Genomic DNA, 27413 nt, shown 5'->3' with positions numbered 1-27413 from the left:
AGTTCGATCATTCTTTGCCTATTCTGTCGGAAGTCTGTAGTTTCTTCTGCGTGCTTAACTGATGTTTTTCAATCGCCACTTGCTCTATAGCTGGATCCCCATTTCAGATGTACCATTGGTATAGCTGCGGGTTAGCTTCTTTAGTTATCTAGATTTTGATACAGTCTCTCGATGCTCTGCGCGCCTGTTTGTTCTACGCTTAGTATACAAATTAGCTAATGATCATTTCGTAAACCGATGGAGGGACCGAACGGTCAAAAAAAAACCGATCTTCACAATGAGGAAGGAAGCTCGGTGAAGGAAGGACATAAGTGGGTGGCGATGCCCAAAAAAATCGAAAAAAGAAATGCCTCCGACCAGGATCGAACTGGTGACCTCGAGATCGCTCCTTGAAGTTACCTTCAAGGTCATATATAGATATGAGACTCGCGTGATGACCAACTACACCACAGAGGCTATTTCTTGAGATTCAGCTAAAGATGTGTGGTACATGAACCAAGCGCGAGCTGAGCGTTCTTGGTAACTTGACGCTGAGTACTAACAGTAGTACACATCACGCACCGCAAATTTTTACTTTCTGAGAGAGTGAGAAGTAATTTCTCGGTTAGCAGCATAACTATATTAACTGAGCAAGCTGGTTACTAGTTAATATATGACGAAAATCCCGACGTTACTAAGAATATCCGGACAATATACTCGATTATATAGCTCACGACGCTTTATGCATAGGCACCGCAGAGGAAAGGCAAAAAAAAAATCAGCAAGGTTTTGCATAGCAAGCTAGAGTTACACAAAATACACTGCAAAAAGTGATACAGCAATGCCTCCGACCAGGATCGAACTGGTGACCTCGAGATCGCTCCCAAGAGTTACCTCTGGAGTCATATCATAGATATGAGACTCGCGTGATGAGACCAACTACACCACAGAGGCGGTTTGCTTGTGACTTTAAGCGAGGAGTACGGTTTTTGACGGTTCTTGGCATTGACGACGGAAAAAAAATTGGAAAAAATTGTATGAAAAAGCAATGCCTCCGACCAGGATCGAACTGGTGACCTCGAGATCACTCCCTGAAGTTACCTTCAGGGTCATATAGATATGAGACTCGCGTGATGAGACCAACTACACCACAGAGGCGAATTGCTTGATATTTTTGCGCCAATGCTTTTACTTATGCTCATACTCCGGAAATCCAGAAATGGTAAGTTCGACGAACTACTCCGTAGTAGTAGTGCTGGTGTCAAGTACTAATAGTGAAAAAAAAAAAAAAAAAAAAAAAACATCGCATTAGAACGAATATTCGATTTGAAAGGAGTGATAAAATGATCTGTTATCAATCGAAGTCATTATGTTTCTTTGTCTTCACTTTAGATTATCTGCGGGGAATGAGTACTCGGATAATGGGCAGGGGCACTCAAAGATATATATATTGTCGGCGGGCAAAGGTATTGTCGCGGAGCGCTGGCGAGGCGTTAAACGGGATCAACAGCCAGCAGAATTTTCCGACCAGTTGTCTACACCGTGGACATTTGGTAGTCTATCGCATTCACTGCTCGGAGATCAAAATAAATACTAATCTGCATACCTATTCCATCTACTCCACCACCCCTGCTAATCTGTTGGCCCTGGCTATCGTACCTACCCTGCCAGGGTTGCCAGATCTGTTGAATTAGCTAGACCTGCTCTGCCAGCCCTGTTGAACCTACCAGGTCTATATTTCGCTATAGATTATTTTGTAAAGATTCGAACATAATCTCATGTGAACTCTGCACTGCTTACGTACTCAGGCGCGGAGCGCCTCCCGGGGACCGGCGTAGGTCCCTGGTTGGCTATTCCAACAGGGACGACTAGATAGTCCCATAGCATTATTAACTAGGGACAAATGATAAAGTTATAAACCCCTCAAGCGATCGACACTACCATACACTGGGCGGGTTTGAAATGCGGACAAAGAAAGTGGCCCATACTCCGCGTCTCGGATACAGAGATGTGAGCGGGCAGACAAAGAAAGTGGTCCAGACCCCACGTCATACGTCGCACGGCAGCAGAGATCTGAGCGGGCGGAGCTAAGAGAGTATTATTCCTCTCAACGCGCAAATATATGCTCTTATCTCTCCATACCAAACTCTGGTATATCGCACCAGTCTGTCATATATTATCTATTTCTCGTCAATGCGCAGCTGAATCTACCTGACGCACCGGCCGCCAGAGTGTAAATACAGATCTCTGACCATCTGCCCGCCATGGCCTCGATCCCCGCAGCAGATCTCCAATCCTTCACCGAATACCTCCAAGGCTGTAAGCGGATACTCGCTCTGCTGGGAGCTGGTCTCTCTGCGTCGTCTGGCCTACCGACATTTCGAGGTGCCGGCGGTCTCTGGAGATCACACGACGCTACATCACTGGCCACACCTGGAGCCTTCAATGCAAATCCTGGTCTGGTCTGGCAATTTTACAGTTATCGGCGACACATGGCATTATCGGCCCAGCCGAATCGGGCACATTATGCTCTAGCTGAGCTTGCCAGGAAGAACAATGATTTTATCACACTAAGTCAGAACGTAGACGGTATGATCGCCTCTGAAAATGCGGCATCCGCAGTCGCTAACCATCCCATGAACCAGGTCTTTCCCAACGTGCAAACCACCCGCCAGAGCAGCTACACCTGCTGCACGGCTCCTTATTCGATGTAAAATGCACCTCATTCTACTGCGATTACTCAAGAAAAGACGACTTTACTGACCCAATCGTCCCTGCTCTCGCTATTCCCAAAACAGGCCCGGAGCCAAAGCCCTCCGCCGATGATAAAACCGGAGAAGAGGCCACAAATTCCCTCTATAGTGCAATGGAATCTAGGCTAGCACAGCCCGGGTTTGAACAAGGGGAGTCTGATATATCGGACGCCAGAGTACCTATACCAGAGTTGACACCTGATGATCTACCACACTGCCCCAAGTGTAATACGGGACTGCTTCGCCCGGGAGTAGTATGGTTCGGCGAGTCATTACCATCGCGAACCTTGAATGCTGTTGACAGGTGGATCATATCAGGCCCCATTGATCTGATTCTCGTCATCGGCACAAGTGCCAAAGTCTGGCCTGCTGCAGGATACGTTGACAAAGCTCGTCAAATGGGTGCAAGGGTTGCTGTCATAAACATGGACTCCAATGACGTCCCCGGAGGTCCTAATGGACTGAAGCCAGGAGACTGGTTCTTCCAAGGCGATGCTGGGACTATCGTCCCTGAGATCCTAAAAAGTGTGATTGGAGAGTTATAATCTGATAGCCATTATACTATAATCAACTTAGTTCCCTATTTCCGGGCCGATGTCAGTCGATTAATTGTTCTCCGGAAATATGCCTGCTTGGAGGTATAAGCGTGAGTGATGGGGACGGTTAGCTGGTTACATATATTACTTGGCCCAGATAATATTTTGGATATCTAGCTACAAGCACATAACGAACAATAGCACATGTATCCGATGATGACACGCATTCCTGTTGATTTTCGTAGCGGGACTATGTAATATGTATTGAGTGATAGCGTAACTGGCAAAGCAGGATCACTTACGAGGCAATATGAGATAAATTGAGACCCCCGATCTCACGCAAATGCTAATTGAGAGATTTTAAAACATTTAAGATGCAATACCAGTGCAAGGAACAAAGAATCTAAAATGTAATTATCTACCTAGGTAGTCTAGGTAATGTCGACGCTGCGATAGTCCGCTGGGTTGCAGCCTGAGGCGCTCAATCCGTTGCTGGGGCATCTCACCGCCCACCCCGGAAAGCGGGACAAAACAAAAGAACCGCTATCGATAAACGAAAGTTCAGAAGAACATTTTGGTGGGAAATCTGAGAGACCGCCCTTTCGACTAACGACGTCTAGTCTAGACCGCTATTCCATTGTACAGGTGTACTATCTCAGACAGCTCCATAGGATAAGTTCTGGCACTGAGCCAGGTGAGTCACTTTGTTCCTTTGTACCCCTCCATGTACGCGTTCCCAAGGAGTGGACGTCACCAATATCTTTAATTTCGCTTGCTGATCAGATCAAAAGAATACCAGAACGCTACACTGGAAGCTCCTCATGGGTCGTTCATCTGTACTCTTCTGAGATAGACATTCGTTCTCTTAGAGCTTGTGAAGTCAGATTCGGGGACCTCGAGCACGACATCTGATCTTGGTGCGTCGAGCCGTCACAATCGCCACACCTAACAACAACAACACCTATATCATCCAAAATGGTCAATGAAAGACAACCGCCGCAGGGGCCTGTCTCCCCTCGGAAACCAGTCGAAAAGTCATCTGCTGCGCACCCGGAATTTGGTAAACCGTCGCCTCTCCGCCCGATGAACAGCCAGTCAATGCACCTTTTCAACATACCTAAGCCGAGTCAAGCACGGCCTGAGCATCATAGACCAGCCCAATCCAGTTCACAACCACACCATTCTCAGCATGGTCGTGATGTTAGTCCATCAAAACTGGCAAGGACGCCCGGGCCCCTGGCAACTCCGGTTGCAAAGCGCAGTCATCCTTTCGACCCATTCAAGCCGGTCAGGCCGTCTGAATATAATCACCAAGGAAAGTCATCTCTCGCTGATAATGACGTTTTTGAGATTGCTCGTCCTACGAATCACACGTGGACTACTCCGCGAGCACCCAGGCAGATCTTCTCCTCGAAGCCGAATAAGACGAAAATGACCAGCGCATCGAATAACCTCAAGAACTTCATTGATCTCACGACAAATGAGGTCGGTTTCGCAACCAACAGCAGCCACTACAGGGAAGAAGTCTCGGCGATGGATGCGTACTCCTACGTGGATGCCGCCAAGGCCAACGAGAACATCAAGGCTTTGCTCGAGGGTGCATTTGAGGACGAGGAAGATAAGCCAGAGCGACGGAAAGGCAGGAAGAAATCTGGTAAAAAGAAGAAACAGAAAGCCAAACCGGACAGAAAGCTCGAATCCGACATTGACGATTTGGCTGCTCAGTTGGAGGGAGTCAACGTCAACGATACCAAAGCTGAGACGGAAACGTTAAAGGAGGACAAAGGAAAAGAGGTGACAAATGATAAGAGCGGTACTGATGACGAAGTCAAAAGACCAGAACAAAAAGAGCAGGAGGATCATGAAGAAGAAGAAGAAGGAGAGGAGGAGGGTGAAGACGAGGAAGATGAAGAGGAAGACGACGGCACGATAGAGGGTCTCAAGGTCAAACTTTTGCCTCATCAGATTGATGGTGTTAGATGGATGCGTGATAAGGAAACCGGACAGAAGAAAACCCGAGGTGTCCTCCCTAAAGGTGGTATACTCGCAGATGATATGGGTCTCGGAAAGACAGTACAGGCGATTGCACTGATTCTCACCAACCGCAAAACTTCCCAGAAAGATGAGGAAACTAGGAGAGCGAGCGACGATGACGATGACGATGACGAGGAAGACCAAAAAGAAAAAGCCAAGCTTTCCCGTGTCATTGATAAAGGAACACTTGTTGTTGCTCCTCTGGCCTTGATCAAACAGTGGGAGTCCGAGATTGCAGTCAAAGTTGAAGACTCCCATCGGCTTCGCGTGGGCGTTTATCACGGTGCTGGTCGGAGCAAAATGGCCGATGATCTGAAGAAATACGATGTGGTCATTACCACTTACGGTACCCTTAGCTCAGAACATGCGAGCTCCGGTGAAAGAGCCAAGTCTGGCCTATTTTCAGTTTACTGGTATCGCATCATACTGGACGAAGCGCATACGATCAAGAACCGAAACGCAAAGTCGACACAGGCGGCCTGTGCGTTGAACGCGGAGTATAGATGGTGCCTGACTGGTACACCGTTACAGAATAACCTGGACGAGCTTCAGAGCTTGATCAAGTTCTTGCGAATCAAGCCATACAATGATCTGGCAGCTTGGCGCGAACAGATCACCAAGCCGTTGAACAACGGTAGAGGTGCTCTCGCCATCAAGCGGTTGCAGGTCTACCTCAGGGCTTTCATGAAGCGCCGCACTAAGGATGTCTTGAAGCTGAACGATGATCTCAAACCTGGAGAAGCTGACGAGAATGGCGAGAAGAAAACATCTAATGGCTTCCAAATCACAAAACGAGAGGTTATCAAGGTCGATGCAGAATTCACGCCTGCAGAGATGGAGTTTTACAAACGTCTTGAACAGCGTACCGACCGCAGCCTGGAAAAAATGATGGGGGGCGCGAAGATGGATTATACTGGTGCCTTGGTTCTGCTGCTTCGCCTTCGTCAAGCTTGTAACCATCCAGATCTTGTCAAGAGTGACCTAGCGGACGACAAGGATGTGCTATTGAATAATGTTTCCTCGAAGCAGTCTAAAGCAGCGAAGGAAGATGACCTCGACAGCGTTGCAGACTTGTTTGGTGGTCTCAGCGTCGTGACTAAGAAGTGCGATGTCTGCCAGACGGAGCTGAGCAGAGAAGATGCTAAGGCCGGTGGCAGCAGATGCGCGGAGTGTGAGGCAGAACTAAAGTCTGACGTTATTGCGAAGCCTGAAAAGAAAAAGAAGAAGCACAAGAAGCATCGAAAGGAGAAGAAGCAAGATACATCAGAGTCATATCATAGTCTATCAGAGGCCCAGAAAGCCCGCTCTCGGAGAAATAGGCGTGTCATAACTGATAGCGATGACGAGGATGACGGCGAATGGATCGTTCCTGAAGATCAGCGGGCAGCGCCTGATCTTGGTAAAGCTGGGGGTTCTGATGATGAGGATGCAGAAGGTGGGGGCGAGTGGATCAATGCCGAAGACTCAGAGACGGATGAAGACGAAATCGAGTCCCCTAGTCGCAAAAGGACCGGTGTCATCAGCCTCCCTGACACTGAGGACGAGTCTGACAGCGAAGCTGAAACAGAAAGCGAAGAGGAGCTCGACGATGATGAAGATGACGACGTTCTCGCCTCCACCAAGATCAGATATCTCATGCGGATCCTCAAGCGCGAGTCGCACGACTACAAGTTCATTGTCTTCTCATTTTTCACCTCAATGCTGGATAAGGTCGAGCCTTTCTTGAAACGGGCAGGCATCGGTTTTAGTCGCTACGATGGTGGAATGAGAAATGACATGCGCGAAGCAAGCCTTGAGAAACTGAGGCACAGCCGAGGGACACGTGTATTGCTTTGCAGTCTGCGTGCTGGTGCCCTAGGGCTGAACCTCACTGCTGCAAGCAGAGTAGTCCTCCTCGAGCCATTTTGGAATCCGGTGAGTAACATGTGAACCCATGAGAGATCTATAGAGACAATTTCTGACGCTTCTTTTAACAGTTTGTGGAGGAGCAAGCTATTGACCGAGTCCACCGCCTCAATCAGACCCTTGACGTCAAGATCTACAAGATGACTATTAAGGACACCGTCGAGCAGCGTATCCTGGATCTCCAGGAGCGTAAGCGCGAACTCGCGAATGCTACCATCGAAGGAAAGACGGCCGCTGGTAAGCTTACAATGCGCGACATGATGGCCCTCTTCGGTCGCGATGCCGAGAGGTTCGAAACCGATCCGGGTGCCTTGGAGCTCAACCAGAGAACGAAACTGCTGGCTCCAAGGGACGAGGACGAGGAGAGTGGCAACTACTCCCGTAGCATCTCGCAGTCGTCCAGCTTCTCTGGTCAAGCACGTCGTACAGCTCCGCCGGCTATGGAAAAGGACAGGAAAAAGAAGCCTCCAAGGGCTGAAGATTCAGTCTATGGCCGGCGGTGGTAAAGCTGACGTGTGAAGCACTGGGCTGCCATGCGGTTAAGGTTCTCACATGGGCGTATAACTGGATGGCCTAAGCAATTATGATAGGGTCTTGCACGGTTTTCTGAGCGGACTAATCTATAGTCTCTGATCAATTATTTGTTCTGCTGGGCTACGGTGCGATGGATATCTTGGAATAAGGGTGGATAATGCGGCGTCAGGCGATAGTATGTATTTCGAGGGTTTCCGTACAACTTTACTTTGGCTCTCTCTCTCTCTCTCTCTCTGGCCTGGTGTCATCTATATGGGATATGTGATTGGCCTCTTCTATCTGGCTTCCTGACTTTTGTAAAAGCGGAATATTCTGACCCGACTACAGCGTAGACGCAGCTCCATAGATCGGTCCTAACCCCATCACTTAATGTCGCGTAAAGATGATACGAATGGTAAATAGAAGTCACATGGATAGGCGATGGATCATTCGAAGCATGGCTTCTCGCGTCAAACTCCACTCTAAATACTGCGATCCATCTTATCTCACAATATATTCTTGTAACATAACGACATGACGACATGACACACGGACGAGGTGATAAACTCTACATAGATTTTGATAGAGAGAACTCCATTTTTCCATTTCATTCCTCCATCTTCTTTATACTGCAGCCCCAAGGACCTCTAAGAAGAAGCAGAAAGATAACAGACGAAACAAGAGAAAGGAAAAGAGATGGTAGATACAGTCCTTTATAAGCTAGGAAAGAGAAAAGGAAGGACGATCTTAAACAGTGCACTAACCAACTACTTTACGGAGTAGTTAAGTTAAGAGTTGCTCTCCATCCAAAATCCCTTTTTTTCTCTTTCCCTCATTTTAAATAACTTAACTAAGTTAACTTAGAAGGGCCAGTTTCGACTGACTGGGTCTCTAACTAAGTACTTAGTCTAGTTACTTAGTTAGTTATTTGGTCTAACTAGATATCTAGATCAATTTCTTTGTTTATTAGACGTCGATTTTGCTCTAGTTTCAGATTGTGCTTTGTTTACTTTACTCTCGTCCCTTTTAGGGGAGGTGGGTACTTAGTTAAGTGTCGGCATATGAGAGTGAGAGTCGGTATTTCGAATTTAGGGTTTTCTGGGGGTCTTTTTTTTGCCTCCATTGATATAATGCATGATGATGTCTTGTCGATCTTGGATGGACTTAGTTACTAATATGTATATGTAAGGAGGAGATGAGTTTAGGGCTCTATGTTAGTACGGAATAGGTAGATTTGAGTTATTTTATTGCATTTGTATTTTTTCTTTTTGAAATAGTGAGCTTTTGCTGGTTTGATGCGTTTACGATTATGGTACTTGTCTGTCTGGCTACCTGTCTATCTATCTTCTAGAGTATTTGATTTTGATCGGATCTTGCGTCGGAGGCGTTATTGAATCATCGCTGTGTTTTCCTTACGGAAAAGCTCCGGAATGGATCTCTAATGGAGACAGCATATTCTAATGACGATAATGATGATGATGGAACAGATCCACTTGGGGCACTACCCAGGGGTTGTCGGTTCTTTGTTGAAGCTTCGCGAAAGCTTGTCCCGGGTCGATCATTAAGAGGAGAGGCGAGCTGTTAGCAGGGTTGTCGTTCTGGAAGAAGGTCATATAAAACGGATACTAGCTAGATATGGAAGACTACCTCCTATCGATGGCCTTGGATAGAGTTGATTTCTCTTTTCTTCTCTTTTCTTTTTTCTCAGTAGTAAATAGCTCCCCTGTATCCGCTGTCAAGCAACAATCTATGGAGCCACGATACGTCACAGGTGGATGTTACCGACCAAAAGACATTGCTAGTGAAGTAGTCCTATGGAGCAGTCTGAATAGGATGATAATATGGATAATAAGGTGACCGCCAATTTCAGAGCGAGAGAAACCTTAGAAGTCGTAGTACGAAGTACGGAGTAGAGTAGACTAAAACTAGGCTCGAGTCGACCTGCCAAACTCATAGTAGATGGGCCGGGTTAGTTTAGAGCACTAACGATTCCATCGGTCCAACCCCTGCGTGACACAACTAGTAAGTTGGTTAGATGCATGCAGCGCTGAAAAAAGATGCCACGCAACCGCGCCCCTGCATGGAAGGGGGCCTTTTTCTGGAAGCTGTGGCTGCTGGGCCAAGTGAGCGCTAGGGGGAAATGGAGCTGACTCTGAGTTTCGTATATCGTATCCCGGGTCTTCTCGGGTGCTTAACTATGGACTCGAGTGTGATTATGCTCGCAGGTCTGTGCAAAAGTCCCAGTGATGATCATAAATTGTCTTGTCTTGAGAGTTCATGCGAACGCAACAGGCGTTTGCCAATTTAGAGTAGTAGGATGGATAGGACGAACGCCAACAGCCGTCCGGGGGGCCGAGTTTAATCCTCCCTAGCGGTGGATCCCCGAATCTTGATGCTCTCGAGAGCCTCGATCCAAACGTTAACGGTTGGGAGGAGCATCCTGTCTGGAGCCGCAAACGATATACTAGTCATAGTAATCAAACTATACTAATATGAATCAAACTGTCGTTATCACTTGTGATCATTATAGTTAGTTGCTTCGACGGTCGGCACTAGGTGGCTGGATGGTTGGATATGACAGGTGTTCCGTCAACGCTCGGTTGCTGCTGATCCTGCCCGTTGCGCCAGGTCTCAGGTCGTGTCCGTATTGACGGGCGCCATCGTGAAAAAATCAGAGGACACCCTCAATTTCTCTCAATGGTAGATAGTAATAGCAAGGCAAGAAAGTTTGCTGGGTGCTGCTGCTGTTGACCAGGAGAGTGATCCCTCGACCCGTCACACTAAGAACAAGCATAGCTGTCCAGTCCTTTCAGAAGCTCAGGGTTCTGTGAACCATTCATGCGACAACAATATTATATGGCCCATGTCATATTATTTTAAGCGTCGGCTACGGCGTCAATAAGTCCACTCCCCTTCAGCCAGTTCCCTGGTTCGGTGTTAGGGAACCGTGTATCATCACGAGTATCTTCAGCGTTTCAACTTTCTTTGAACTTCCAGCAGCCAGTGACTGAAAACGTGGCGGCCACGCGCCCGACCGGCGGCTGCTGAAGCATTCCATGCGTGATTGGAGCTGCGGATGCAGATCGACTGCAAAGAGAAAGGACGCCGAGCCGGCCCCAACGCTATCTACCAGGAGGAATGCTCAGGACTCAGGAGAGACGAGCTTCGGTCGCAGCGGTCAGCAGATAAACATCCATTATGGGTGATGGGATGGTTAAGGATTGTATCTATTCTTGTATGTAGGACTTCCCTTTGGCCGCTTGGTAACAGATGTAACCTCGATCGAGTTCTGTCAAGGGGGTCACCCCGTCAGCCGGGAATTATTATTTAGGGGGACAAGCGATGGATTACAGAAACAAGCAGCAATCATGGTCGACGACTCGATGGAGGATCTGCCAGACCAGCGGAGAAGCCTGAATGTTTCTCCAAGTGGTCCCATCACAGTGGTCCTTAGAGTAGATAGTGATGCCCTAGAGTAGAAGAATAATACGAGTAGAGTATTATACCGGTCGGGACAGGCTGCATGCATATATGTACACGAAGGAGGCTCAATCAGCCCATTAGTTATACCTCTAGATACTATCTCGTTAGCATCGATCATCTTCTCCGGGGCTGGGGACGTGGTCAACCTTCTTCTCTCCCCTTCATTCTCCCTCACTAGACACAAGCTCCCTTCCCCTGGTCATCTCGTCTTGTCCCGATTTCGCGATCTATCTATGATGCGCCGCTAGCTGGTGGGCTGTCGGTTCCACTGCTGGTGGTTGTTTAGCCTCGCATCTTTTCCCCCCTCGTGGGTCTAAGCGGCCGCCTGGCGTTCTCCCCGTCCTCCTCTGGCAATGCTCGACACTCAAGGCGCCACTTCGCGCGCGACAAGAGACCATTGAGCCTTCATTCACTGCTGGTTGCCGTCTCCAGGTGCTTTGGTCTCGAGCCCCGTCACGATAGACCGCCTCCCCCGAGAAGTCGTAGGGGAAAGCTAAGATTTCCGACGAGGGTCTCGTGTATGGTCCTCGACGTTTTTGCTGATCTCTCTCCGTCCAGCGCAACGACCGCCGCCGTCGAGCAAGTTATCTGGTCTACGTAGGACAGGTCTCCTTCGACTCTGACTGGACCGCATAGCAGCAAGTCGACAGGTTCTGTTCTCCTGTGTGACTGACGGGAGACAACGCCCGCTCCCGCTCCCGCTGCGATAACTGCACCTCCGCGCAACACTTCGCTGGCCCTTAGTGCTCCTGACAACGCCCATTGCGCGTGTCCAAGCTGCCGGAGATATTGTCATCGTCAGTGGAGTTCCACATCGAGTTGTACTAGGCGTGCCCCGAGCGAAGTACGGGGTAAGTTCCGAGCATTATTCTTTGTCTCTTCGTCCATCTGGACTCCTGGGGCTGTCCGGGAAGTCAACCGTGACTTTTTCCATTCAATACGGCCGTTGAGCAGCCCAGGTCTCTCATGGAACCCGTTTCTTCGTGCTGACCGGCCTAGCCTTACAGGGATTATCCCCAAACTCGAATTGCTCAACCTTCTGGTCCTCGACCCAGCTTCCCTCTCAGCCGAGAACAAGCCATCCCATCCGACACGTCGCCCACCGACCTCTGACAACCCCCCTCCGTCCGGCGGCTGCGATCCTTTGCCAGCCGTTGCAGGTTTGCCTCTGTCATAGTCGGATACTTCCTAGCCGTCCGGGAATGCCGACAAGAGGAGACAATTGTTGAATGAGCGCCTGGTCCATCCGAGGTACAGGTCGAGATGGGTAACTCTCAGGGAAAGCCGGTGGTTTTCACCGATGAAGGTTCGTGTTTGCGGTCCACTGGCTCTGTGGGATGCCTCATCGAGGGCATGCTTCCATTGGGGAATAATTGTTATGTTTGGGCAGGTGGACTGACATTGGCTTCCTTCCAGTGAACCTGAACCATTTTCGCCTCCTGCGGGTCGTTGGTAAGGGAGCATTTGGCAAGGTCCGTATCGTGGAACGGAAAGATACTGGCTTGACCTTTGCCTTGAAATATATTCGGAAAGAAGAGGGTATGTTGGAACAAAAAGAGCTCATGGATGGGAAGAACTACCGGCTGACTGTCCTAACTCGACAGTGGTTCGATCAGAGAGCGTACGGAATATTATCCGGGAAAGGAGGATGCTGGAGCATCTGAACCACCCATTCCTATGCAACTTGAGATACAGTTTCCAGGACATTGAATATATGTACGTCCCGCTACACCTTAGCAGTCCCTCTCAGCTGCCTCCCAGAACTAACTGTCGCGAAGTTACATTGTGGTGGATCTCATGAATGGTGGTGATCTCCGGTTCCATATCTCCAGGAAGTCTTTTACGGAGGAAGCAGTGCGATTTTGGATGGCAGAGCTAGGATGCGCATTGAGATACATCCACGGACAGGGCATTGTGCACAGAGATGTGAAGCCCGATAACGTGCTGCTCGACTCCGAAGGCCATGTGCATTTGGCTGATTTTGTAAGTCCTTACGAGTCCACGAAACACGATCATCTCTAACAAGTTCCATCTGATCTAGAACGTGGCTTCTGATTTCAAGCCCTCAAAACCCCTCACGAGCAAGTCCGGAACTCTAGCATACCTGGCTCCAGAAGTCTATGAAGGCAACGGATACCTCTGCGAGGTAGATTGGTGGTCGCTGGGTGTTACGTTCTATGAGTGCATATACAACAAGGTCCGTGTCCAAACTGCTTCTGTTCCGGCGACTATACAGCTAACACGCAGCACAGAGACCTTTCGACGGCCGTTCGCAGGAGAGCTTAAGCGAAAACGTTATCCGGGCCCAGCCGAAATACTATGTCACCAACCCAGCCGTTTCTGTTCCGTGTCTGCGAGCTATGGCTGCATTAATGGAAAAGGATCGGTCAAAGAGAATTGGTGCTGCCGGATTTGAAACCTTCACGTCTCATCCCTTCTTTGCTGAGCTCGACTTTGAAGAGCTGGAAAGGAAACAGATACCTCCTATCTTCACACCGTCGAGTGAGAAGACGAACTTTGATGCAACGTATGATCTGGAGGAACTGTTGTTGGAAGAAGCTCCTTTGGAAGCTAGGGCACGGCGGCAGAAGCCTCGAGCGGAATTGAGGGAGGATGCCACCGCGAAGGAAATCCGCGAAGATGAACTTCATCGCATGATCGAAACGATGTTTGAACCTTTTGACTACACAACTGTCCATTACCAAGGGTACGTTTTCCATATAAATGCGGGAAATGTATCTTTTCTGACTCAATTGATCCTAGAAACGCCGCAGCTGCACTCGCCGCGACGATGTAAGTACCTGCTAGAAGTTTCGTTCGAGAGAAGAGACCTGACTTTTCTACAGGAATCCCGAAGAGGCCGCGACCCAGGGCGGCTCTACCCATTCAAGACAGCTTTCTGACCGAGATTCTGGAAGAGGCTCCCCTGGTCCTCGGACAGAGGGATCCATGAGCCGATCAAATCCAGCCGACAACATTTCGCCGCTTGGAGAAGCACTCAGCCAGAGTAGGACGACGCCCGAACCGTCTCCATCCTCTCCTCCGGACCGACAACCCCCTCCACCACCCCCTGTCACATCATTCTCTCGACCTCTGCCTCGCCAGAAGGGGTCAACGCGTAAACCGAGCAAGGGTGGTGGCGTCCAAATGGTCCTGGATGAAACCGCTCCTTGGAGTGAACTAGCTGACCAGAGTTCCACTTTGCCTGCTGAGGGATATGAGAGTCTTGGTGGGAAGGGCAAGGCTGGCAGCGGTGGCATGCTCTCGTTCCTGAGCCGCAAGAAAGGCCGAGACCGCAGTCCCAAACCGCAGGAACCTGGTGTGCTCGGCAAGGAGGGAGCACGACAGATCATTAGCTGAACAGGTGTCAGTGGAACCGCACGGAATTGGCTATGCTGGTATCCCCTATTTTCTGGCGTCATTTTGTGCTGGGTTGGAGACGCCAATCTGCATGATCCCTTTGCATGACGAGTCGGCAACGTGGCTCCCCAGAAACTTTATACGCGATGGCTGAAGACTTTCCCACCGAGGGCACCGGAGTTTGCAATCAGTGGTCACCTGCGTATCGCCTGAGATGGAAACCACCACACTAGAGCAGTATACCGTGAGCAAAAGCCTGTTCTTCTTACAGGGTGGAACTTATTGACAGATCATCCACCCGAAAAGAAGAACAGAATTGTTTGGCCTTCCATGAAGACCTTTTTATCAGGCATCCTCACCCGGCCTGATTTGTATCCGACGTGACTCTCGACAATGTCGATTGATACCGTGTTTATTTTTTTCGCGTCTCGTTCCCAGTACCCCCTGACGTTTGCATCTCCCAGTGAGCATGGCGGCTATGATTTGTGGACTCCCTGTCGTTGCTCTACAGACTTTAATTTGACGCTGTATTTGCAGCCCCCCCTTTCTGCGTGTTCTTCAAACTATTTCTCTTTTTGTTTCGGAGTTGTGCAGACGGTGAGTGAGCCGGCTGACCGGCCTAGCTACGAATCCATACAAGTTGGGAGTTGGCGTGATACTCGGATATCCACGCTGATGTACTCTATGCAATTTCTCGTTTTCTCATTTTCTTCGGGCGTTTGGAAACTTGCATGACCAGCGACGGGGATCGGTCTGTCTCGTACATACATGATTTTGAATTTGTGGGCAATGTCCCTGATTTTGCACATCCGAGCACGATACCAGCCCTTTTTCTTCTTGTCTTGATACAATACACGCGCCCCGTCTGTAATTATCTGAACGAATTTCCGACATAGATTTCTGTTAATGGTCACATTCCAGAACTGACAGCGGTCAAAGATCGCCATGCACCGTTTTGTGCCCAAGCACGTAGAGTAGTTAGTTACTAGTAGCATTCCTGGATCCTTTCCAGAGCTCGACGATCATTCCTTCCCCAGATCTATCTATATCCGGAGAATATAGAAGTAGGAAAATCAGCCAGCTACTCTGTGCTTGGTCCATGACGCGAAAACACTAGGTATAGGAACAATGTCTACTCTAACAAAAGTGAATACTATAGATAGAAACCCGCACGAGAGCCCTACGACCCTCGTTGCTTCGGGCAACCATCGACTGTTAAATCCGTCTCCCCGCTTTCGCAGCTCAAGCGGCTTGGCAGGACCATCTGACCTCGTGAAGCTCGAAGAAGCACTTGGAAGTCTTGGTGATCGGTTTCTGATCAGAAAAAGGGAGAAATCGACGTATAGTCCTCTCGAGGAGCACTTCTGGCTTTCCTATCATCGATTGAACGGGGGAGCTGTGGCGTGCGTGCGCGTGTTGACATCGAATCCTCGTTCTTTGTTTACATCCGATCCTGTTTCGGATTGATACGAAAACCAGCAAGCCAAGAGGATAATTAACTAGATAAGTAATACCTGTCCAACTTAGCCTCTTGTTTGCTTGGCTTTTTCTTTTTTTGCAGGGGATTTATTTCTCTTTTCTCGAGGAGTGACTTCTTTTCTTGCCTTTACCTATTATTATTATCTTTCTTTATAAGTAATGATAGTAACGATCATGATCATGACGATGGTGGATGTTTGACGGCGAGGATGATGATCGCGATGCATTCTTGATTTCGGATTTACGCTCCTTGTTTGATTCAATTCGAAGAAGCATCAGGGTGTTCAGTTCTAATCTCGACATTGACGGTATTCTTTCTCCCTTTTAACGACTACACTTCTTGCTGCGGGGACGATCTGCAACATTGCGAGTGCCTTTCTTTTTTGTTCTAGTTTGAACAACGAACCGTCGACATAAATACCACATGCCGAGCCAGGCACGCAGTCGTGATCGCTATCGCAGCGATCGCGATCGCGATCGTTCGTATCGCAGATACCGCAACGATGATGACGATGAATTCGTCTACGACGAGAGCCCTGATGAAAGGAGGCATCGCGCCCCTCGCCATGTGCGCGGCGAGTCGCGAGACTACGGCTCCCAGGATCAAGATGTCGATGATGAGAGGGGATATGAGGAGGATCCGATGATGGTTGATTCGCGAAGGAGACTTGCAGAACCGGCGCCTATTCGGTCCAGTCCTCGTCATGAGAGGGCTGGAGAGAGTAGTAGGAGGAGAGAGAGGTCAAAGGCGAAGGAGTCACCGGCTACGTCGCCTATAAAGAAGAGAGATCGCGAACGGGATCGCGAGGGCCATCGAAGACGGGAGAGGGCACTGGATTATGATGGGAGTCCGACCAGAGGGGCCAGAGTCAGAGAGAGAAGACATCGTGATTTGGATATGCAGGATGATTTTGATAGAGATAGGGAACTGGAGAGGGAGCTGCGCAGGCAGAGACGGAGAGAAAGAGACCGTGAGAGAGAGCGAGAGCGATATGAGCGCGAGGTGGTTGCTGCGAAGCATACCAGCGCTGATTCGGCAAATAGCTCGTCTCAGCTCCTGAGCAGTGACGCATTGTCCAAAATTGATACGCAGTACGAGAGGAACGAGATACTGGAGAGGGAGTTAATGCGAAAGGAAGAGAAGAAGCAGCGGCGAAGAGAGAGAGATCGCGGCTTTATATCTGCGGAGGATACACCACCACGGAGGAGCAGAAAATCAAGAATCGTTTCAGGGGCTATAATGGAGGAGGGCAGGAGTCCCCATTCCAAGCTGAAAGGAAGAGGTGGTGGTGGCCCGGAATTCGAGGAGCGATGGCGAAAAGAGGGTGGAGACGAATATATGGAACAGCAGAAGGCCAAAAAGAAAAAGAAGTGGATATGGATTGCCATTGGAGTTGTCATTCTCTTGCTCATTATCATCATCCCAACGGCCGTTGTTGTCTCGAAGAAAAAGAGCAATGATTCAAGTGACTCCAGCTCTTCCAGCGGGGATTCGAATTCGAACCTCAAAGGCATTAGTCCGGATAGTATTCCGGTAAGTTCATTCTTTGCTTGTTCTTCGGGAATATAATCATAGGTAATTCAGTGTGGTCTTTGCTAATCTACACTAGGCGTCTGCGAAGGGGACTGTTTTGGACCCTTTCACTTGGTACACTACGACAGACTTCAATGTCACTTACACAAATGAGACCGTTGGTGGACTCCCGATCATGGGTCTGAATTCTACATGGGACGATTCTGCTCGTCCAAATCCTAATGTTCCCCCTCTGAACCAGAACTTCACGTATGGGAAGACGCCTATTCGTGGAGTCAACCTGGGCGGCTGGCTATCCATCGAGCCTTTCATCACGCCTTCTCTGTTCGACTCCTACTCGTCTCAGGCCGGTGTTATAGACGAGTATACACTATCACAGAAACTGGGACAGTCGGCTGCATCGACGATCGAGAAACATTATGCTACGTTCATCACCGAGCAAGACTTCCAACAAATCGCACAGGCCGGTCTCGACCATGTCAGGATTCAGTACTCGTACTGGGCCGTCACCACCTACGACGGAGATCCGTATGTTCCCAAGATTGCCTGGCGATACCTTCTCCGGGCAATCGAGTATTGTAGAAAATACGGACTGCGAGTCAACCTGGATCTCCACGGTATTCCTGGAAGCCAGAACGGATGGAATCACAGCGGTCGTCAAGGCACTGTTGGGTGGTTGAACGGAACCGACGGTGACTTGAACCGGCAACGTTCCATTGATATCCACAACCAGCTCTCGCAATTCTTCGCCCAGCCTCGGTACAAGAACGTCGTCACGATCTATGGTCTTGTTAACGAACCAAAGATGCTTAGTCTGCCAATTGAGTCGGTTCTCAACTGGACGACGCAGGTGACCGAGCTGGTCCAGAAGAACGGGATCACCGCCTGGATTGCTTTTGGAGATGGATTCTTGAACCTAGCTAAATGGCATTCGATGCTGAAGGATGGGCCTTCGAACATGTTGTTGGATACGCACCAGTACACGATCTTCAACACAGGCGAGATTGGCATGAACCACACGGCCAAGATCAATTTGATCTGTACGGATTGGGTCGGTATGATTGGGCAGGTAGACAGCACGAGCGCGGGGTAAGTCATTATTTCTCGAATACAACTATGAAACAAGAACTGGCAACTGACATCTCCCCCCTCTCTCTCTCTACAGCTGGGGTCCGACCATTTGCGGCGAATGGTCCCAATCCGACACCGACTGCGCCCAATTCCTCAACAATGTCGGCTGGGGAACGCGCTGGACCGGCACCTACGACACAGGCGATTCCGACACGTCCGTCACGACCCCTCTATGTCCTACATCACCAAACTGCGAGTGCAGCGCCGCCAACGCCGACCCAACCACCTACTCTGACGATTACAAGAAATGGCTCCTGACCTACGCGGAGGCACAGATGTTCGCATACGAAAAGGCCCACGGCTGGTTCTACTGGACGTGGAAGACAGAGTCTGCCGCGCAGTGGAGTTATCAAACAGCATGGCAGAATGGTTTCATGCCTAAATTGGCGTATCAGCCGGATTTTACCTGTGGGGAGATTCCGTCTTTTGGTAGTTTACCGGAGAATTATTGATTTTGGATATATCCATTTTGCGCTTCCTTTCCTTGTTTTCTTGGCAATTTCTTTTTTTGGGGGAACATACGTCAATACCTACCTAAGATATGAGTGCAGTTTTGGGGTTTTGTTGTTTGTTTGTATTATATTTGTGAGCGGATTGGTAATTCTGGTCCTATTTGAACTGCACGTCGAGACGTCGAGAGTATGTATGCATGTTAGGTAGACGAGTACATAATGAATCATAGATAATGTCAAAGCTATCGGGTATTAAGAATGATGACTGGACTTTTGATCTGTTCTGTGGGGGTTTATTTTTGATTTCTCATTTCATTTCTTGTAGGGATAGAAAATAAATTGCCGCTTAATGGATTCCAATAGTAGAATAGTTATAATGTTTTCCTGTTAAATCCATAGCATGATATCGTTTCACGACTCGAAGGACCAATATAAAAAAAGACATTCATCATGACTAAAGAAGGTAAAGAGATAGTTAACCAGCTAGCTAGCTCGCTAGAGAGGGAGGGACTTGGTCAGATTCTCATCATCTCATAGGTTAAATGAGAATAGAGAGAGAAATCATAAAGGGCCAGGAACCCATCCCTGCTGAATTCGTTGCTTTATGATATGATATGATAATGGTGCGTAGTTATCTTGACTTAAAGGTAAAAAAAGAAAAGCAGTCGAAGTATTCGATGTTTGGAACACCCAGAGAAAGAGAAACGTATACGTTCAATGATAGCGTAGGATATACAAATCTACCTGGTGTACGGTACACTTAGGGTAAGGGGTTAGATCTGAGACAGGCTGAGAGGGGAGTATGATGGACTTACCTTCAGGTATGAAAGGGGGTGCTTTTTTTTCATATACGTTTCAACCATCGTAAGGCGACATAGACGGCTGACATGGTGGCGTAGGTTGCTCCTCCCGCTGTCACCCAGACGGGGCGATGAATTGCCAGCGAGGTTCGAAGTATTTGGCCTTCTTTCTTGGCTTTGTCTGTTGTTCATGATGAGGTTTGTGTGATTAGTATGACTTGTCACTCAAGTGAAGAGGGTCAGATAGAATGAGATGGATGAAGATGAGGATAGAGGAGGGAAAGGAGGGGCTGGAGATGAGATGCCATTGTACTACATACCTGTGCCGAAGAGCCTGCTTCTCAGAGTGCCGGCACCCTGCCTCGAACGGGTGGGGATAGTGAGGAGCTTCTCGAAGAGTTGAGGTGCAGCGGACATGATTGATGAAGATATTCAGTTATCTGTGATGAATCTGTTCAGATGCCCCCTCTGGGCTGTGTTTGGTGTGTGTGTCTCTTGATGGCAGATATGTAGACTGGGCATGACAGTCCTAGTGCTAAGAGTGATTAGGGGGGAGGCAGCCAGAAACCCTTATATCGCTCCCACCTGCACAGCAGGGAGGACAGCAGCATTAACCCCGGATCACCGTCTCGTGGATATCATTCATTGGCATGCGGGGTATATCACAAGAACGAAACCGTGGATGGCATCCTGACTGGAAGAGATGCGGCGAATCCCTGCTACAGTGGCAGTCGGAGGAAGCAGACGAGTCACGACCATTTCCTTCGAGTTCGTCTTACCCGGTTTGTTAAAGCGCAGGAATGATGTCTGGGAGCGTTACCTCCAGCATATGGCACGGAAGCATATATGTGTATGGCATTTCTGGTCAACTGCATGGCTTATTCGTTCCACGGCAGGACGATGGCTGAGCGAAGTGCCAATCATCGATGCGTCTTAAGAAGCCAGGATGGCTGGCCCTGGAGAGATGACAGCGGGTAGAGGGCGATTTGACGCAGCTTGAGACTTACCCCAGACAGATCCCATGGTTCTTTTGGATATGTATCGCGTGCAGAGTGCGACAGTCTCCCAATGGGGGGCAGACGGGTTTCTAAGCTGTCCGAGGTGAACCAGGATGCCATTGGACTAAATACCACCCAGCCAGCCTGTCCTCTGTTGCGATCGAATAGGAATTGGATTCTAGAGAAATGTGTGCCGCCTCTCGCGTTGTGTACCGATCGACCCCATGGGGTTACAAGGGATATGCCCTCTCGTGTTGCCTCGTGTGTATATTGGTCCATGACGTCTGACGGGAGAAGAAGAGAAGTTCCAGGAAGGGCTGAACAGCAGCATTTATCCGGGGGACTCCTGGCTCAAGTATATGATTGATTAAGTGCCCAGGTGGCTCCATACTCTGTTTTTCATGAGTAAGTCATCGATATCAATCTATGAGTAGACTGGGATCGAGGTCGGATTTGTGTGGAGAGACATGAATTGCTTCGTTTGACAGCGCAGAGCGAAGGGGAATTCCATGGGGACTGTCTCTGGAATTGGCGTCAATATAGTTGTAATTCCCACTGAGAATTGAGCATGACCTCTGTGTAGGGAGGATGATATCGACTGTAATGTTCATGATGGTCGACACTGGCGATGCTGATGTTTGGTGGGGCTGGTACTTACTTAAGTATGTATGTACTTGGCCTAAAAGTAAAGTTAACTAATTACTTACCATCTCCACTCTCTTCTTCTGCTAGTTATATACTGAGAAGAAGCAATAATCAGAACCATCTGGTCTCTCAGGTTTGCATTTGAAAGAGCAGCTAGACGACCACTGCTTGCATTCCGCCCATGCACCAGGGTCATAAGCAGCACTGTATTGATCCGTCCTCTGGATATATCCATTGCTTCTGGATCGAAACACGCGACAGCTATCGCCAGCTCATGCGCCACTTAACTAACTCCATACTCTGACAAACCACCGGCCTGAGAGTAACTACCATAGCCATTCTTAAAAAAACACCTACATAACACCACAACACCCCGCCACCGTAACCTCCACGCCAGGCGCAGTTCGATCAGCGTTCTTCCCAATCTTCACGCCTGCACGTTCGCTTTTCACCATCTGTATCATGTTGCTGTCACACTCCCCCTTCAAGTCGCACAGAGGACAGGTCTTGGACTTAGCTTTCCTAGTACCCGTCCAGCTCGATGTGATTGCTCCATTTCCTTTGAGGACTGGACAGGAGTCGAAGCCGCGGGATTCTTCGCAGGGCTTGGAAATGGTGAGCCAGCGATGCGGACATGTAGGAGAACTGAGAGCTGTGACTCGGCACATTTTATGACTGTAGAATGGAGATAGAGATACATGTGAATCTTTTCCTTTCTTTCTTTTTTCCTTTCTTCTTCTTATATAGCATTTTTATATATACACATTGTCAAGTTTATAATGAGAGAATGAGTCAGGTGCAAAATGCATGACAAGACAGCAGTCCGCGAGTCATCAACCAGCGTATCTAAGATTGATTGCCCTATTCACCTCAAATCAAAACAGAATCAGAACCTAACCGCTGGAGTTATTTGACAAATCTCAACATCATTAGCCTGGAAACCATAATTCGTATCTCGAAGGCGGGTACTTAGGTATTTAGGCAGCGGCGGCAGAATCCGAGGCATTGAAAGCTGACACCCGATAAGAACAACCCCCGCCATTCCATTTTGTTAAGGATCTTTAGCCATCAAACCATTTTCTCTCAAGAACCGTTACTATGCACAGTTGCATCCACCTTAGCGAATGATATGATACCCGAGCATCGTGTTTTCACCTTTGGGAAGTAGACATCATGGAGAGCCCGGTCCGCGTTTACATGGGGAAAGCGACGCGGCTCGGCGCATCAACATCAGTTCAAGAAGCAATTACGAGGATAAAGTCTTTAATAGATGATGGCGAGCCCTTATTCACAAAGAAAGAACTCCATGCGGTCAGGGAGCAGCTGAGAAAAGTCCAGGGTAAGGAGGATGGCCAGAAGATATTCGTGAAAGGATTAGACGGTGTCGCGGTCGAATTTGCTATAGAGACTGGGAATACGCATAGATCACCCCTGCCTGGTTATGAATTTATTGTGTAGGTGGACATGACGTTCATCTAATTTCGTGTCTTTTCTTTGAATATCGTGAAAGTAGAATGGACCAAGTACTTAATCTTCAGTGAAGCCAGAAGCCATGTATTGAATACGTGCCCATGCAGGACCTTATATCTTCGCTCTGGAATCGTAACCCTGACGTGGCATATTGCAACTTACGGATTTATCATTATCGCGTCCTACGGAACATATCCACAAAACAGTTATGTGACACTCAAGCTATGATGTCGAAGAATGAAACGGAGATATTCTTTCAAACTCATTCACAGGTTTGGAGGGCTAGCGAACCATGCAAACAGCTGAGATCGACTCTCTTGTCAAAAGGATGTGTCACTAATATTCGCAAAGTTGTTGGGTTCGCACTTGGGTCGATTGCTTCTAATGATCGGCCTGATCTCTTTACTTCTCCCTCAACTGCATCAGCATTCCAGCACTCACTCATCTTGACGTTACGCGATGTATTGTGCGAGAGAGAAGGAGAGCGACGCGAAGATATTCTGTGCTATGTACAAGACCCTATGTACACCGATATCGACAAGTCGATTCTAGAGTCCTCTGGAATTGATATCCTCGACGACCCAGAGGCTTTCCTCCAGGTCGACGATGCAGCAATTGTGGTTTCATGTGCGCCAAATGTCCCTGTCAAGCAAATTGTTTCGGATCTGGCTCGACCTGTAGTTATGATATGGGATAGGATCGGAGACCGAGAAGAGGACCCTCCCGGGTGAGTTATTTATAGAAGAATTGATTAATATGATGCTCATTATGCCTAGCACTGACCCGGACTCTTCGCGCTTGAGGGATCTCATCCGAAACCATTACGAGGAGATCGAGTTCCTGGGGGATGGGCAAAACTTTAGAGACCTTGCTGTGTATATCTACCGCTCTGATGTATCCTCAACAGGCCGATAATAATTTTCTATCATATTTTTTCTTCCATGCATAGATACACTATTGATTTGCGAGGGGATGTTACCTATCTCAGGGACCTAATATGCTCATTAACAATAAACAAGATCTGGGAAGTTCATCATAGCATCTTCTTTTCTTTTGTATTCTTGGGGCGGGCCCCAAAAGCATATAGGCACATATAGGGTTATTGCACAAGAGGAAACTATTGGATCAGATCGCTATTTAGCTTCTAGTCGATATAGAAACTCCATTTTTGCTCTTTGTGCTGTTATTCATTGTTCCACATAGAAAAGAAACTGTAGAATCCTAGGAGTCAGAGGGAATCTTGATATCTGTACCTGTATTTGGAAGTAAGATATGCGGATACACTATCCATTCCGAGTAGAAATGGAGTGGAGAAGCTGAAAACAATAGATTCTGACTCAGGAGATTCACAACTATTAAACATGCACAGACGGAGTTGTTTTATGTAAGTAGAAAGAACTCATCTAATACAGAGATTGTGCGTTGTAGAACGGATAGAACGAAGTTGCGACAGAATGGCTGTGTCGAGCCCAGAGCCAATCATAGACCATGTCGCCTTGCCCGTCTGCGCGACCACAAGCCAAATCCAGGCACCAGTCCTAGAAGCTCATCTCCTCCAACTTGCAAAATATCAAGAGCAAAGATTAGAAACCATCCACTTGATGGATACTGCAAAGCCTCCTATACCTATGCTTCCACAAAATGACGTTCCGCTGGCACGAGTCTGGCTGCAGGCGACCAGAGGTCTCTACACTCAGTGGCACACCATGTTGCCATTACTGTTTCGCTCTCCCATCGCTGGAGGACGCTGGGAATAATCCTGACATTCCCATTGCACAGCCTCCTCAACTTGGGAACCGAGCTCAGATGGGCCTTGCATGGCCATCTGTGGTCAATTACACCAATGAAACTATGTCCTCTGATGGCGAAGCCTCCTGCTATCAGCAGTCTCGGATATCAGATGAAGAGGGTCCAGGAAAGAACAACGGACAAGATCAGGGTAGCTTTCCAGCATTGAAATCCCCGACACGGACTTCCCCAGAGACTTTGTCCCATGGCGATATTCGTCTTCTTCGATTGAGACCTGCTCCGGCTGATGACCCAATCCATGCCAATATCGAGATAGTACACCTCCAAGATCCTTTACTTCCAAGATATGAGGCCTTATCATACACTTGGTCTGACGATTCTGGTGATTCTGACCGATCGTGTCCAGTATTCCTTGGTGTATACTGGGATATCGCATATGTTACACATAATTGTGAGCGAGCACTTCGAGCTATCAGAGATCACAAGGTCGACAGGTTGATTTGGGTTGACTCCCTGTGCATCAACCAGTCATGTTTAGACGAAAAAAGCCAACAAGTTGGCCTGATGCGTGAGGTTTTCTCGAAGGCATCCAAGGTGATAGCCTATCTTGGTGGCGAGTCTCCTGAGAGCAGCACGGCTCTTCGTTTTCTCCGGGAGACTTCAATAGCCGGACCAATAACTTCCGAAATTACTACGGTTATCGATCGAGATCTCCGAAAGTGTCTCCGTGTTCTATTTCAGAGACCTTACTTCACGAGACTGTGGGCTGTCCAAGAAATCCTTTTAGCCAAGGACCTCGAAATAGTCTCTGGGAGACACTCAGCGTCTTGGCCAAAATGGATTTCCAAATTGGTCGATCCCAGTCTTCAAGTGCCGCCCTGGCTCTTTCGAGATCAGTCATGGTACGGCTTCACCGGTCAAGATCTGCTACACATACTGCTAAAAACGTCACCGTATGAATGCTCAGATCCTCGAGACAGGGTCTTTGCAGTCCTCGGCCTAATCTACAAAAATGACATAACTGCCGACTACAGACTACCTGTCGAAAGCATATACACAGGAATAACTGCGTATATTATTAAGAACTGCACGATGATGGATGTTCTTTCACTAACTGGGACGAACAAGAGAACATTCAATACGCCGTCATGGGTCCCTGATTGGTCTCAAAAATCAGTGCGTGTCTTTCCAAACAACCTCCTTGGCCCGGAAGGAGAGTTTCTGGCTGAGGACGGCATCCTGCAGCTCTCAACACGGGTGACGTTCCATGGAATTGTGGACTGTAACCAGGAAACGCAGATTAGTGCTGATACGGGGTCTATGCGAATTTGCGCCGTGAAACTCTGCGATATTACTGGAATGGTATGTAACCGTAAGGACTATACCTATATCGTAATGCAAATCGGACAGCGAGGGACTTTCATTATCACTCTTCCTGGTCCGAGATACGAAATCAGCACCGATGCTGTGTTCCTGCTCAGTGGATGGGATCATCCTGTAATTCTCAGATATCACGGGGATTCAGACACTTACTCGCTGGTATCACCATGTATTCTTTCCTTTGGACCTCCTCCCTCACGGACTTGGTTCAGTCCCTGGGAGCCGAAGACGAGTTATTCTCGACAAGATGGAATACAAGTGTCAGCATTTGTCCCAGAGGAACACGATCTGCTTCTGGAATTTCATTCAAGGTTACAAGAGATATGCAGCATCCCTACATCTTTGACATCTCAACAAGATACGAGCCCATGTCTCTCCACCATCACAAATAGCACGCTGAGCTTTTTTCTGTTATCATTGACATCTCTTCGGGATATTGAAACCCGCCTAAGAAAAGCATGGGATCAGTCAAACCGCAGGATGAGATGGATGTTCCATGATCAGGCCGCCATCTGGAAACTAATGCAGGAGATGAGCAGAGGACATGTCGACCGACTATCCGGTGAGGGCGAAATACGATTAGAGAAGTCCGAGTCAATATGTCTCGCCAAGTACTGCAGTTTCGAATTTCCAACCACTTACCAATGGGACCTGCGTCGATTTTGTTGGTCATTTTTGCGACCACCTGTCCCTGACTTAGCCGCTACTGAGCATGGTTGGTCCCCTGTCTTTGACGAGTTAAGCTCCCAGCTTCGTGAAATCCGCATCTGGACTAAAGCGACGGAACAATTACTCCAAGTATTTGAATTTACACAGAGAGTCCTGAGCGACGACTGGATCGTGTATCCAGGGAACGGATTACGACGAAAATGGTTCGATAATTATCAGAATTTCCAGCATGCCATGGGAGGGGCTATGCAGTCACAAGCACAGCCAACGGTACACATTGATGCATCCTGTCTCTGGGACTGGGAAGAGTTCGAAACCCATTTGAGAGCAAGGGAACGGCTGTGGGACCAGGAAGTTCCTCGTGAACTAGACCCTTCTATGAACAGCAACGTTGCGGCCATTATAGGGCTAAAGTCTTTGGGACTGGATTTCTATACCAAACGGACTGTTCGGATCAGATAATCAGTATTGATTGATTGAATAATAACTTGCCCCGCGTTTTAAGCTTCCAAATCCAAATCTGATATTAAGTATACCTATATT

At 48.3% G+C, this 27413-nt stretch overlaps 9 protein-coding genes and 3 non-coding genes across 12 annotated transcripts; 7 read left to right on the top strand and 5 right to left on the bottom strand.

Moving 5' to 3' along the window:
- Positions 1 to 347: 347 nt before the first annotated feature.
- C8Q69DRAFT_t86 lies at positions 348 to 456 on the bottom strand. The gene has a single exon. It is a non-coding gene; the product is annotated as a tRNA-Met (tRNA).
- Positions 457 to 821: 365 nt separating this feature from the next.
- C8Q69DRAFT_t85 lies at positions 822 to 933 on the bottom strand. Its single transcript has one exon. It is a non-coding gene; the product is annotated as a tRNA-Met (tRNA).
- A 95-nt stretch (positions 934 to 1028) lies between these two features.
- Positions 1029 to 1137, bottom strand: C8Q69DRAFT_t84. The gene has a single exon. It is a non-coding gene; the product is annotated as a tRNA-Met (tRNA).
- A 119-nt stretch (positions 1138 to 1256) lies between these two features.
- Positions 1257 to 1698, top strand: C8Q69DRAFT_470743 (hypothetical protein; the record flags this gene model as incomplete). Its single annotated transcript, XM_028630861.1, has 1 exon — positions 1257 to 1698. A coding segment is annotated over exon 1 (346 nt), but the record flags the coding sequence as incomplete, so codon positions are not given.
- Positions 1699 to 2243: 545 nt separating this feature from the next.
- Positions 2244 to 3277, top strand: C8Q69DRAFT_445528 (putative SIR2 family histone deacetylase; the record flags this gene model as incomplete). The annotated part of the gene is made up of 2 exons (XM_028629069.1): positions 2244 to 2568; positions 2625 to 3277. 2 exons carry the CDS (start codon positions 2244 to 2246, stop codon positions 3275 to 3277), a joined length of 978 nt encoding a protein of 325 aa, XP_028484245.1.
- A 538-nt stretch (positions 3278 to 3815) lies between these two features.
- C8Q69DRAFT_419327 (putative SNF2 family helicase/ATPase) lies at positions 3816 to 8166 on the top strand. The gene is made up of 3 exons (XM_028628374.1): positions 3816 to 3962; positions 4060 to 7216; positions 7279 to 8166. Exons 2-3 carry the CDS (start codon positions 4244 to 4246, stop codon positions 7711 to 7713), a joined length of 3408 nt encoding a protein of 1135 aa, XP_028484244.1. The 5' UTR covers positions 3816 to 3962; positions 4060 to 4243; the 3' UTR covers positions 7714 to 8166.
- A 4141-nt stretch (positions 8167 to 12307) lies between these two features.
- Positions 12308 to 14875, top strand: C8Q69DRAFT_298014 (ribosomal protein S6 kinase). The gene is made up of 8 exons (XM_028627110.1): positions 12308 to 12509; positions 12620 to 12742; positions 12808 to 12919; positions 12982 to 13186; positions 13245 to 13400; positions 13456 to 13910; positions 13967 to 13996; positions 14050 to 14875. Exons 1-8 carry the CDS (start codon positions 12467 to 12469, stop codon positions 14561 to 14563), a joined length of 1638 nt encoding a protein of 545 aa, XP_028484243.1. The 5' UTR covers positions 12308 to 12466; the 3' UTR covers positions 14564 to 14875.
- Positions 14876 to 16012: 1137 nt separating this feature from the next.
- C8Q69DRAFT_298016 (putative glucan 1,3-beta-glucosidase D) lies at positions 16013 to 19433 on the top strand. Its single transcript, XM_028627111.1, has 3 exons — positions 16013 to 17576; positions 17653 to 18665; positions 18742 to 19433. Exons 1-3 carry the CDS (start codon positions 16467 to 16469, stop codon positions 19157 to 19159), a joined length of 2541 nt encoding a protein of 846 aa, XP_028484242.1. The 5' UTR covers positions 16013 to 16466; the 3' UTR covers positions 19160 to 19433.
- Positions 19434 to 20003: 570 nt separating this feature from the next.
- Positions 20004 to 20376, bottom strand: C8Q69DRAFT_507962 (hypothetical protein; the record flags this gene model as incomplete). The annotated part of the gene is made up of 2 exons (XM_028632938.1): positions 20004 to 20140; positions 20280 to 20376. The coding sequence occupies 2 exons, from the start codon at positions 20374 to 20376 to the stop codon at positions 20004 to 20006; spliced, it is 234 nt and encodes a 77-aa protein (XP_028484241.1).
- A 1287-nt stretch (positions 20377 to 21663) lies between these two features.
- On the bottom strand, positions 21664 to 22522 carry C8Q69DRAFT_298181 (hypothetical protein). The gene has a single exon (XM_028627112.1). It carries the CDS (start codon positions 22268 to 22270, stop codon positions 21956 to 21958), a length of 315 nt encoding a protein of 104 aa, XP_028484240.1. The 5' UTR covers positions 22271 to 22522; the 3' UTR covers positions 21664 to 21955.
- Positions 22523 to 22775: 253 nt separating this feature from the next.
- On the top strand, positions 22776 to 23987 carry C8Q69DRAFT_521998 (hypothetical protein; the record flags this gene model as incomplete). The annotated part of the gene is made up of 3 exons (XM_028633532.1): positions 22776 to 23056; positions 23146 to 23799; positions 23849 to 23987. 3 exons carry the CDS (start codon positions 22776 to 22778, stop codon positions 23985 to 23987), a joined length of 1074 nt encoding a protein of 357 aa, XP_028484239.1.
- A 628-nt stretch (positions 23988 to 24615) lies between these two features.
- On the top strand, positions 24616 to 27386 carry C8Q69DRAFT_470726 (heterokaryon incompatibility protein-domain-containing protein). Its single transcript, XM_028630860.1, has one exon. The coding sequence runs from the start codon at positions 24714 to 24716 to the stop codon at positions 27330 to 27332; it is 2619 nt and encodes an 872-aa protein (XP_028484238.1). The 5' UTR covers positions 24616 to 24713; the 3' UTR covers positions 27333 to 27386.
- The last annotated feature ends 27 nt before the right edge of the window (positions 27387 to 27413 follow it).

Source organism: Paecilomyces variotii (genome assembly GCF_004022145.1).
Source record: "Paecilomyces variotii strain CBS 101075 chromosome Unknown C8Q69scaffold_7, whole genome shotgun sequence".
NCBI classification, from domain to species: domain Eukaryota; kingdom Fungi; phylum Ascomycota; class Eurotiomycetes; order Eurotiales; family Thermoascaceae; genus Paecilomyces; species Paecilomyces variotii.
The sequence above is the reverse complement of the archived record's forward strand: the minus strand, read 5'-3'. Positions and strand labels throughout refer to the sequence as shown.

Coding starts and splice junctions, on each gene's coding strand:
- C8Q69DRAFT_419327 (XM_028628374.1), top strand. CDS start 4,244: ATGGTCAATGAAAGACAACCGCCGCAGGGGCCTGTCTCCCCTCGGAAA. Junction 7,217..7,278: donor TCGAGCCATTTTGGAATCCG/GTGAGTAACATG, acceptor TTCTTTTAACAG/TTTGTGGAGGAGCAAGCTAT.
- C8Q69DRAFT_298014 (XM_028627110.1), top strand. CDS start 12,467: ATGGGTAACTCTCAGGGAAAGCCGGTGGTTTTCACCGATGAAG. Junction 12,743..12,807: donor ATATATTCGGAAAGAAGAGG/GTATGTTGGAAC, acceptor CTAACTCGACAG/TGGTTCGATCAGAGAGCGTA. Junction 13,997..14,049: donor GCTGCACTCGCCGCGACGAT/GTAAGTACCTGC, acceptor ACTTTTCTACAG/GAATCCCGAAGAGGCCGCGA.
- C8Q69DRAFT_298016 (XM_028627111.1), top strand. CDS start 16,467: ATGCCGAGCCAGGCACGCAGTCGTGATCGCTATCGCAGCGATCGCGAT. Junction 17,577..17,652: donor TTAGTCCGGATAGTATTCCG/GTAAGTTCATTC, acceptor AATCTACACTAG/GCGTCTGCGAAGGGGACTGT. Junction 18,666..18,741: donor GTAGACAGCACGAGCGCGGG/GTAAGTCATTAT, acceptor CTCTCTCTACAG/CTGGGGTCCGACCATTTGCG.
- C8Q69DRAFT_298181 (XM_028627112.1), bottom strand. CDS start 22,270: ATGTGCCGAGTCACAGCTCTCAGTTCTCCTACATGTCCGCATCGCTGG.
- C8Q69DRAFT_470726 (XM_028630860.1), top strand. CDS start 24,714: ATGACGTTCCGCTGGCACGAGTCTGGCTGCAGGCGACCAGAGGTCTCT.